We start from the raw sequence: 11,978 nt of genomic DNA, 5'->3' as shown, positions 1-11,978 counted from the left end.
AATTATCGGATCAAAAACTGTCACAGGGGTATTTTGGTCATGATTTTTAACTTAGGATTTTCAAAACTGAAATCCCAAAAATAAAATTCGACAGGGACGTCACCAACGACGTTTATGACAACTAATCCTACTAGCACTAAGCTAAGGCGATAGTTTTCAGCCTAAAGGTTGAAGCTTTACTCCAAAAACTCCAAAAATGGGTATTTTAGGCTCAAATTGATTCCGGCGGAATTCCGGCGACATAACGGAAAATCTAACCCGGCAGAAGTGATCTTGGGCGCATAAGGAAGAGGTTTAGAATCAGAAATGAAAGATTCAGGATAGTTTTGCAAAAACCCATAAACTATCCGCTCAGAAAACTCTACAGAAAAGCTATGGAAAAAGCGATCAGAGGTAAGGATTAGCGACTATACCTCGAAGCCTTGAAGTAGCAACTGATTGATCGACGATCAAGCAAACGATGAAGAAAATCTTCTCTTCTCCCTCCCTTGTAGAACTCGCGGCCTTGATGAAGAAAATGGAGGAAAATTTGAGTTTTTCTTCCTTTCTTTGCTATATATAAAGGTTGGAAATTCGCGGGAAAATGAAAGTTTCGCGAATCTGATTTTTCCGGCGTCATTCTCCGTGAATTCTAAGATAGGTTTTGGCGAAAGAATTCCAAAACTAAAATGAGGTCTCTTTGTATTTTTGGCAACTAAAGCATAGTCGGTATAAAACTATTTTACCCGATAAGTTGCTTTTTGCATCGGATGTCGGAATGGAAAACTTCCTTCTGAAGAAAGATTGAAATCATCAAGAGAAATGGGTGTACGCGTGTAGAATATTCATTTGAAGCTCTGAATAGAAAAAGTCTTCATTGTCGAGAAATTCTAGGGTTTTGAAATACCAGGGATTCGGTTTCGGCAAACTTCCGATGATTGGAATCGGACGTTCGTAGATCCTAGAGTTTCGCCTCGAAACGATTGTGATATATGGAAAAAGAGAAGTTCTAACATTTCTCTGAAGATTTTTGGAATTAACTTCCGTCGTGCCTAAAAGTGAAAATTAGCTATATACTAGGGTTTCTGACCTAGGTTTAAGCGTATAACGATCGTGCTATAACTTTTATCGACTTCGATACGATCCTTTGACTTTTCCTGAACTTTCTCCTTCATAAATTTATTTCATTTGGTAAACTCTTGTTCAGGTTTCCTTTCACGATACATCAAGCCTAATCGTAAATGGAAATCTCTTCCACTTATTCTAAGCTTAAAAACTTGGGTCTTACATAAAGACTTTGCACTCTCTTCTACTCCCTGAGCCACTACCATGTGAGCCCCTTCTTTCTTCTGGCCTTCTAACTGAATTGAAATCACCTGCAACACAGAAACAAGTAAGTCCATAATTTTGAATGTATTGTTCCACCTCCTCCCATAGTCTTCGCTTCTCAAAAGCTGAACAACAGGCATAAATGTTGATGAAGCCACAAACTTTATCCAGATTCTCTCAATTCCCCCTCACAGCCATAAACCCCTCTCCTACAAAACAATCCAATAGATTGAATTTACTGCTTTGCCATATACAAATCATACCCCCTGATCTACCCACCGCTGGCTTAAAAACTCACTCACAATCATCATCACCCCACAACGACCTACATAGGTATTGATCCACCTGAACACGCTTAGACTCCTGAATAAGCAACATATCGATTTTTTCTGACCTCACTACTTCCCTTATCGCACGGAGCTTAACATTTCTCCCCAAACCCCTCGTATTGTAGCTTAGTACAATCATTGGTCCACTCCAGTGATTCCTCCATTCCCTACAGTGTTATTAGCTTGAATCTGCCCCATATCCCTTGACTCCAAAGTCACAAAATTGCTAATAACCTCCTCATCTTCACCTTCGAAGCTCATACCCAGAGCCTTGCCTAGCAACTAGACTTTTTTAGCCTCATCCTCTACATTACGCAACAAGGAAGTTTCACCCACCTTGCTACCCCCTTGTAGTGACAACGAGCAGCTGAGGCCGTGGATGGCCTGCCTAACTCTTCTTCTATTCATTGTTGCTTGAGATCCTAACATTTCTGCGCTCTGTCTTCCATCATAGGTATCTGGGGCAATTTCACCTTCTTCAAGGGGCACGCCATCTCCCATTGAAAATTCTAGTTCCCTCAAAACAATGTCGTACGCGATGTCAGGACAATCGATTAGAACAACAGTCACACAGTATTAGTAAAACTTAAACACAAAAATAACAAGACATAAGGATTGGTAACCCAGTTCAGTGAAAAACTTCACCTACGTCTGGAGGGCTAAGCCGAAAGAAAGGAAATCCACTATCTCAAGATTCAGGAACTACACACACACATGAACACAACAAGTTCATTGTTCTTTTCCTAATCTACCCAGTGTATTTCTACTTAGTATCTCAACCTAAGTATGAGAGCCCCTCTCACTTTCTCTCAATCACTGCCACAGTGATTGGTAATAACAAATAACAATCAACGTTTGAACACTCAAACTCAACACAGAACTCAGTTTTGCCTTATAGAATCAGGGAGCAAGACCAGTTCACAAATAACAAGAACAAAGCACAACTCACAATCCTAAAACACTTGATCTTCAATCTTAGCTTCCCTGTCTTCACGTTTTAGGTCTTTGTTCCTTTTTATACTTCAGCAGAGGCGGCACTAGGGTTGACTGGGCTGAAGAACAGAATTGATCCACACAACTTCAAACGCAATCTTCCAAGATATGATTTGCGTAACAACCGAGTATAAGATAGAAACAAATCTTCAATCATAGATTTGTTTCAACAATAAACAACCCGCAAAGAACTCCCTTTAATCAGTTACTTGAACCTCAAGTAACAACAACCAAATCTTTAACAGATAACAGAAGGGACCCACAATGGGCGCCAGCCAGTGAATGAATGTCCTGGCTTCACAGAATCAGATGTCACGACATCTGCTTCGACATCAGATTGTTTTTAGCAAAATGCATGACAACAAAAGGAACAACAATCTCCCCCTTTGTCAAATTTTGCCTAAAAACAACTTCATAACCAGATAGGGTAAACACACAGAATCAGCAGCGGAACTAACAACAACATTCCCCCTCAAAACAATGCTTCTTCATACGCATACATAGAGGAACTCCCCCTCAAACGAAGCATCCAACAACATACATAAAAACTGCTTGAAGTACATAAATCATAACCATAGCAGCACACAATTATCAGCTTCCAAGTTAGACAAGAACACCAGTAGAACTTGAACAAACATAGCACTGTCACACTGTCTTGAAAATTTTGCTAAACCAGAAGCAGAAACAACAAACAAAACATAGTCTTCAACAACAACTTCACAAGTTAAATCATCAACGTCAACAACAACCTTCTAACTTCCTTCTAACTACTCCCCCTTTTTAGCAAAAATTTGGCAAAGGTTGAAAACAAATCAATGAGTCAAAACAGAACAAACAAAGGACCATTATTAAATGCCAGAAGATGAAGTCTCCTCTGCAAGTTCTTCAGATCCTTCCTCCTCAGCAACATCCTCATGACTGGCCTCCTCTTTAAGCTTGAGAAGCAAAGCATCCACCTTCAATTTCCTCTCAGTAGCAACCTTGATAGACACCTGCAGCTCCTTTGAGAGATCCTCCAATTCAGCAACCACACTTTGAGTTCCAGCAGCAGACATTGAAACAGGAATTGATGTCCTGCGAGATGGAATATCAATGTCCAGGACATGGGGATCCAGGAACAACCGATGATCCAAAGTGATGGGGGTGCCCTTAGGAAAAGCCACATCATCCATTCTGAGAATATCAGGATGCTGCTTCAGGATGATAGCAGTCAAGAGTGAAGGAAAAGAAATGGGCAGCTTTACAGCACAGGTTTCTGCATGTTTTAAAGTTTGAGCAAACACTAAAGAGCCAAAATCAAAAGCAATCTCAGTTCCAATTTTGTAGATCAGCTTGGCTAAAATTGCAGAAACAGCAGAGGTATGATGAGAAAGGATCCAATTCACCACTCCTATCCTGTTTAGAATAGCATACTTCACACTCAATAACCCTGTAGATAAAAGCTTCTTAGCAGGCCACTTCTTCACTTGTCCAGTAGTGAGTTCCTTGGCAACCTTGTCCAAAGACAATGCTTCCTCAACAAACTCCACAGCACTTCTACCAAGGGCTTGGTTGATCACAGCAGGAGAAAAAGTTACACATTTTCCTCGCACATAAACTTTCCTGAATTCTGCACTTCATGGAACGCCAACATCATCTGTCAAATTAACTAGGAACACTTTCACTAGCTTCTCATAACATTTTCAAATATCCATGACTGTCTTCCTTAGACCAGCCCGGTAAATGAGAGCAACAATCATCTTACACTCAAGCACATCCTTGCCAATCTCCCTTTCTTTTGCAATTCGGCGGTTGCAAACATATTTCCACTTGAGAACATTCTCAGCAGCATGAAAGGAAACATTATCAATAGGAAAAGAAGGAACATCTGAAGGAATTCGCTTACCAGAGAATTTCTTCTTTTCAGAAGTTTGAATGTCCTGAACATTGACTTCAACATCAGACTCAGATTCCAAATCAATCCTTGGAATTTTCTTCTTCGCAGCAGTTTTCTTTACCTTCTTGTGTCAGGAATCCACAGCCTTTTGTTTACCTTTGCTCTTCACATCCATAGTGGATTTGGCCTTCTTTTGTGAACCAGAGGGGGTGTCTTCAACAGGAACCCTTCTTTTCTTCTTCATTCTGGCAGCAACACTTGCCAGAGGAACATCATCTGAGTCATCAGCATCTGAAATTTCACAAACAGATGGAGGAGATTTGGTAGACTCCTCATAAGAGACCTCCTCGTGAGCTTCATTCTCTGGTTCTGAGTTCTTGGACTCAGAGGATGAATCTAGAGATGGTGAATTCTCCTTACCAAGCACATTGGATACATCAACATCAGTTTGAGGAGAAGAAGTCTCAACATCTGCCTCTTCATCCGCAGAGGAAATTTCATGAGAAACATCCTCAAGCACAGGTGAGTCACGAGTGCCCTGAGATCTCGTACTCGACATGTAGCGCTTGCTGGCAGGAGTTCTTGAATCCTTTCTTGCAAAAGCCTTCTTGGATTGAGCGTAGGATTGCGCATTCAAGCCCATAACCTTGACTCCAGAAGATGTCTTCTCAATCTTGCCTTTGATGGAATCTTGCTTTCCTGAGACTTGAGACATGATGAAATATGGCAGAGTAAGCAGATTTAAAAAATTGATGAAGAGTATAGAGCAAGGACGAATCAGAATTACACAATTAGAACACTCAAGCAATTGTAAGATAGAAAAGTGGTCGTTGGTGATGATTATATAGCAGTTGAGTGGATGAGAAGCAATCATGATGATGATGTCATAACGGCAGTTATTGGTAGTTACGAGAAAACTAGCCGTTAGAGCAAAGTGATGCGGTAATTGCTATGCATCTTCAAAGAGGCAAATCCCAAGATTTCCTCTCAATTTCTCAAACGTGATAACATCAAGTGGTTTGGTAAATATATCCGCCAATTGCTTTTCAGTCGGAACATGCTCTAAAGTGACAATTTTATCTTCAACCAAGTCTCTAATGAAGTGGTGTCTGATATCAATGTGCTTGGTTCTGCTATGTTGAATAGGATTTTTGGAGATATTAATAGCACTAAGGTTGTCACAATACAATGTCATAACATCCTGCTCGACTTCATACACCTTTAGCATTTGTTTCATCCATATGAGTTGAGTGCAGCTACTCCCAGCAGCAATATATTCAGCTTCAGCAGTTGACAAAGAGACACAATTTTGCTTCTTACTGAACCAAGAGATCAAGTTATTCCCCAAGTAGAAGCAACCTCCAGATGTGTTTTTCCTATCATCAGCACTTCCTGCCCAATCTGCATCACAATACCCAACAAGAGTAGAATTTGTATCATGTGTATAGAGAATACCATAATCACATGTACCATTAACGTATTTGATTATTCTCTTCACTTGCAAAAGATGACTAATCTTTGGAGCAGCTTGATATCTAGCACAAGCACCTACAGCAAAGGTGATGTTTGGCCTGCTAGTAGTAAGATATAAAAGACTACCAATCATACTCCTATATAAGCTTTGATCAACGTCTTCTCCTTGTTCATCCTTAGTTAACTTGATATGTGTCGCAGCAGGAGTCCTTTTGTGACCAGCCTTTTCTAGCCCAAACTTCTTGACAATACCTCTAGCATACTTGATTTGTGAAATGAACAAAGAGTCTTCCATCTGCTTAATCTGCAGACCCAAAAAGTAATTCAACTCACCTACCATACTCATTTCAAATTCAGATTTCATTTGTTGAACAAAATGCTCCACCATCGTGTTCGACATTCCACCAAACACTATATCATCCACATATATATGTGCCATCATGAGCTTGCCTTTGTCATTCTTTACAAACAGGGTCTTGTCTATACCTCCCTTGCAATAGCCATTGCTGACAAGAAATTCAGTGAGTCTTTCATACCATGCCCTTGGAGCCTGTTTCAATCCATACAGAGCCTTCTTCAGCTTGTACACATGATCTGGATGATGAGGATCTATGAATCCTTTGGGTTGTTCAACATAAACTTCTTCACTCAAGTACCCATTCAGAAAAGCACTATTTACATCCATTTGATAGAGTCTAAACTTTAACAAGCATGCAACTCCTAGTAATAGCCTTATAGATTCCAGTCTAGCCACTGGAGCAAAGGTTTCATCAAAATCCACTCCTTCTATCTGAGTGTAGCCTTGAGCAACCAATCTCGCTTTGTTTCTAGTGACTACTCTATTCTCATCTGACTTATTCTTGAAAATCCATTTAGTACCAATGATGTTCACTCCTTCAGGGCGTGAGATGAGATCCCAAACTTCATTCCTCCTGAACTGATCATGCTCTTCCTGCATTGCATTTATCCAGTATTCATCAGTCAGTGCTTCCTTGACATTTTTGGGTTCTATTTTAGAGATGAAGCAGCCATGAGCAATGAAGCTTTTAGATCTGGTAGTTACTCCTTCCTTAGGATCACCAATAATGTTTTCTTGAGGGTGATTCTTTTGAATTCTGATGGATGGGGCTTTATTTGACTCAATCATTCTTCCTTTTTGTTCATCTGCACTAGTCACAAACTCATTGTCGAGGTCAATCGTTGGGACATCGGCTGGGACATCAGTATCATCATCTTCACTCGCATTTGTCTCAGACGCTTTACTTAGTACATCATCTATAATAACATTGACATATTCCATCATAGCCTCTGTACGAGAGTTATACACCCTATAAGCCTTACTGTTTGTTGAGTAACCCATAAAGATGCCTTCATCACTCTTGAGATCAAGCTTCCTTCTTGGTTCACGATCAGTCAGAATATAACATTTACTCCCGAAAAAATGAAAATGTTTCACAGTAGGCTTTCTTCCTTTCCAGATTTCATACTGAGTAGATGAAGTTCCTGCTCTAATAGTTACTCTGTTGTGAACATAGCATGCAGTACTCATTGCTTCAGCCCATAATTTCTTTGGAATCTTTCTTGCATGAAGCATCACCCTGGTGGATTCTTGAAGAGTTCTATTTTTCCTTTCAACAATACCATTCTGCTGAGGAGTGATGGGAGCATAAAACTCGTGACTTATTCCTTCTGAGCTGCAGAAATCAGAGAATTTTGAGTTCTCAAACTCTCTTCCATGATCACTTCTGATTCTCACTATAGCACTTCTTTTCTCAGTTTGGAGCTTCAGGCAAAGTCTCTTGAAAATCTCAAACGTCTCAGATTTTTCTCTCATGAAATCAATCCAAGTGTACCTGGAAAAATCATCAACACACACAAAAACATATTTTTTACCTCCCAAACTTTCAACTTGCATGGGTCCCATTAGATCCATGTGGAGCAGTTCAAGGACCTTTGTCGTGGTTGGATGCTTTGCATGGGACATCTTGGTTTGCTTTCCAATCTTGCATTCATCACATATTCCTCCCTCACCAATTTTTAACTTTGGAAAACCACGAATGGCTTCTTCAGTAATGATCTTCTGCATGCTCTTCAGATTGATATGACCCAATCTCTGGTGCCACAGATTCAGCTCATCAACTTTTGATATCAAGCATCTAGAAACTTGTGCCTTCTCTGGTGATACCCACATGTAGCAGTTGTCTTTGGATCTGATTCCTTGCATCATTACTTTATGATCATTGGTTGTAACAACACACGCTGCCTTACTGAATAAGACATCAAGACCTTGATCACAGAGTTGACTTATGCTGATAAGATTTGCAGTCAATCCTTTAACAAGCAACACATCATCCAGATCTGGAGATCTAGGATTTACCAGTTTTCCTATTCCCTTGATCTTTCCTTTTGCTCCATCTCCAAAGGTGACAAAATAGCTGGCGTATCCTTTGAGATTTTCAAGATATTCCTTGTTTCCAGTCATATGTCTTGAACAGCCACTGTCAAAGTACCAGTCTTCACTTGATGAAGCTCTGAAAGATATGTGAGCTATGAGGCACGTCACTTGGTCTTTGGGTTTCCAAGTCTTCTTGATCTGTTTCACCTTTGAACCCTTCACCACATTCTATCTCTGAGGATAACCATAGAGTTTGAAACAATAAGGTTTTATGTGGCCATTTCTTCCACAGTAATGACATCTCCATGGGTTAGACTTAGCATTTTTCAGCTGTGTGAAGGTATGAAAAACGGTAGAAAGGGGGGGTTTGAATAACGTTTTCAGTATAAAACTTCCACCTTAAAGATTTTGACAAATCTTTCGAGAACTTAAGTGCTAAAGATAAGAGATAGAAAAGCACACAGGGATTTTATCCTGGTTCACTTGATAAATCACTCAAGCTACTCCAGTCCACCCGTTAAGGTGATTTCTTCCTTCTTAGAATGAAGGCAATCCACTAATCAAGTAAGAGTTACAACTGCACTTGAAACCTACAAGTGACTAACAATTACACTGACTTAGCTCACACTAAGATTCACTCTCTTAGTCTTCTCTAGGATCCGATCAACCTTGATCTCCTAAAGGAACTAAACAAACTGTTTATCAAAGAATTGTTTACAAGAGATTTGCTTCTAAAAAGCTAATAGTAAACTCAATGAATTTCAGATGAAAGAAAACTTAGAAGATTTTGAATATGTCTTGCGTATGTGAATGCTTCTCGCCGTTTCTTTCAGTCTTCAGCCTCTTTAAATACTCCAAGGATTAGGGTTGAGCGATGCATGGGAAATGCTACCGTTGGAGGGCAGTTCTGGAAAATCCAGCTTCTGCTGTGGCTGAGAACGTTAGGTAGGTCGTCAGGAAGGTACAGTAGCTTTTGTACTTGGATAGCGACGCGACCTTTAAACCTAGGAGACTTCTGATCAGGGGAATGCTTCATATTGGAACTTGTGAAGCCGGTTGATCAGAGTCAGAGGGAAAGCACAGATCCTCTGACCATTGTATCTTCTGATTCTGAACTCAGAGGGAAGAACATGGCCTTCAGAGTTTCTTGCTTCTGGACTTCAGAGTTTCCATTATTCAGCTTCTGGATCTTCAGAGTCTTCTACACCATCAGAACATCTGAACCTTCAGTGTTTCTTGGTTATCAGAACTTCTGGATCTTCAGAGCTTCTAGTGACTGAGTCCACATCAGAGTTTGTATAACTTCAGAACTTCTGAAGCTTTTCCACTGTTCATACTGAACATGGTGAATGCGAAAGCGTTGCTTGGGTCACTCTTTATACACAGTGCTTCTGATTTGTGTGAGATTGAGTTGAGGTCAGAACCTGCAAATAGCACACTTAGAAAAAGACGTTAGAGTACCACAATTGTTCATATCAAAAGGTTAACTTGTAATCATCAAAACATAGAGTTGTACTACTAGATCAAAACTTGATCTTACAATCTCCCCCTTTTTGATGATGACAAAACTAAGATTTTTGATGAACAATTCTTAAACATTAAACTGAATTCACTCAGAGTTTAGAGATATAGAATAAGACTTATCCTGATATGAATAGTTTATCTTGCTCATTTTGAATTCAAGTCACTGCTTGATTCTGAGCTTAGCTCCCCCAGAATCTAATACTTGATGAAAACGTTAGTAAAGTCTAGATTCTGAGCTAAATAATATAAGAGTTCAGAGTGAAAAACTTATGACATAGATGAAAATCGAGTAATCAGAGCGCATAAGTGATCAGAGTCATGGACAAGGTATCAGAGTCTTGGGTATCAGAGTCAACTTATAATCACTTCAGAAGAAGTGAAATGTATTCCTTGTATTTGCCCAGTGACACATCTATGGTCATGAAGGTGGAACTCTTAAAATCTCCAAAAGAAAAATAAATCACACTAACACATCTTACACATCAAAAACTGGGTTTACTCCCCCTTTTTGTCATAAGCAAAAAGCTTGGGGTGTGAAAAACTTAGCTTGAAGTACAAGGTACTCCCCCTTAGAGAAGGTCCAAGTTTAAAGAAAATGAAAACGATGCAAGAATCAGAGTTAGGCGAAATAAATAGAAGAGTTAATGCAAGAGAAGAACGTTTACCACCGGTCAAGTGAGTAAAGAGAAGGGTCAGTTACCAAGAACTTAACCTCGAGAAACTGCAGGAGCATTAACTTTCAGAGAGAAAGTGAAGCCTATATAAAGCGTTGGAGAGAAAGGTAAGCTTCACACCTCGAACAATTTTCAGTAAGAAAATGGCATCATACATCGTAGTACTAGAAGAGCTGAGGAAGAAGGCCTTTGAGGAGGACTTGTTCCTGAACATCAGGCATCCAGAGGGTACAACGACCATCGCGGAGCTGACACGGACACTGCTGGAGGAGGACCTGCATCCAGAGTTGAAGAGAGACCTGAGGGAATTTCTTGCTTTCGTGGAGGAGGTGCAAGAACTCAGCCGGCTTGAACTCAAGCTGCTGGAAGAAAAAGAGATCTTGGAAGAGAAGCTCAAGACTGCAGAAGAGATTCTGGAGAGGGATGAGCTAAAAGACAGGCTCAACAACATCCAGCATGCACTGGAGCGTCTGGAGAAGGATAGGTCAGAGCAGCGCCAGGAGTGCAGAAGAATGAGGAGGGATCCTCCATTCTAGACTTTAGGGAAAGAATGTATGATGTAAACATAAAGAGATTATGAATAAAAAGAGTTTTGCAAACATATGTGACAAAAATATATATATAGATATGCATAGATAACCACAAACGAACAAAGTAGAATAATTAAATAAAAAGAAACAGAAGTTAACAAAAATAAAACAACGTTAAAGAAAAAGAAAAGCGAAGAGATCCTAAAACTAAGGTTTGTCAGTTCGTCGCAGAAGTTCCATCATCATGTGCTTCATCTCAATCAGCATGGATTCATGAATGTCAAGACGCTGTTCCATGATGTCGAGTCTGGATGAGCTTGACTGAGCAGAACCGGAAGGAACATTCTGAGCAGCTTGAGAATCTGGAATGGAAGCAGAAGCAGCAGGAGTAAACACAACTGGTGCAAGTGCTTGGCATCTAAGAGCTTCAGCCTCAGCTTCAAGTCGCTCTGCCTCTAGTCTGGCTTGTTCAGCTTGAGCTGTTGCTTGACGTGCAGCTTCTTCTGCTTGAGCCTTCTTTCTCTTGGCTTCTTCAATAGCTTCAAGAAGCTTATTTCTCTGTTCTTGTTCATGAAGAGCCACCCTTCGAGCAAACCTTTGCTTGGCAGCCTCAATCCTCTGACTTCCCTCTGCATGCAGGAGCTGCATCATAATTGGAACTTGAGCCACCAGCCAAGTGCCCAGATTGTTCCACTCATCAGCCACACGTTCAGCATTCTCACTGAGGTCAGTCTGACCGTGCACATTGCGGAGCCTCAAAGAGGCTTCATGATAGAAAATATTGATGCACTCCGAGAGAGATGTGGGTTGGAGGTGAGTATAAGGAATTATGGAGAGGTTGGTTTCAGGAGAGGCTGGGTGATTGCTGCTATGAGC

The 11,978-nt window shown here is 40.4% G+C and overlaps 1 protein-coding gene across 1 annotated transcript; it reads right to left on the bottom strand.

Moving 5' to 3' along the window:
- Positions 1 to 3,478: 3,478 nt before the first annotated feature.
- LOC130732692 (uncharacterized) lies at positions 3,479 to 5,221 on the bottom strand. The gene is made up of 3 exons (XM_057584693.1): positions 4,769 to 5,221; positions 4,342 to 4,627; positions 3,479 to 4,239 (listed from the first exon to the last, which is right to left on the bottom strand). The coding sequence occupies exons 1-3, from the start codon at positions 5,219 to 5,221 to the stop codon at positions 3,479 to 3,481; spliced, it is 1,500 nt and encodes a 499-aa protein (XP_057440676.1).
- Positions 5,222 to 11,978: the final 6,757 nt, after the last annotated feature.

Source organism: Lotus japonicus, chromosome 1, assembly GCF_012489685.1.
Source record: "Lotus japonicus ecotype B-129 chromosome 1, LjGifu_v1.2".
Lineage (NCBI taxonomy): Eukaryota > Viridiplantae > Streptophyta > Magnoliopsida > Fabales > Fabaceae > Lotus > Lotus japonicus.
This window is presented reverse-complemented; position numbering and strand designations above follow the sequence as displayed.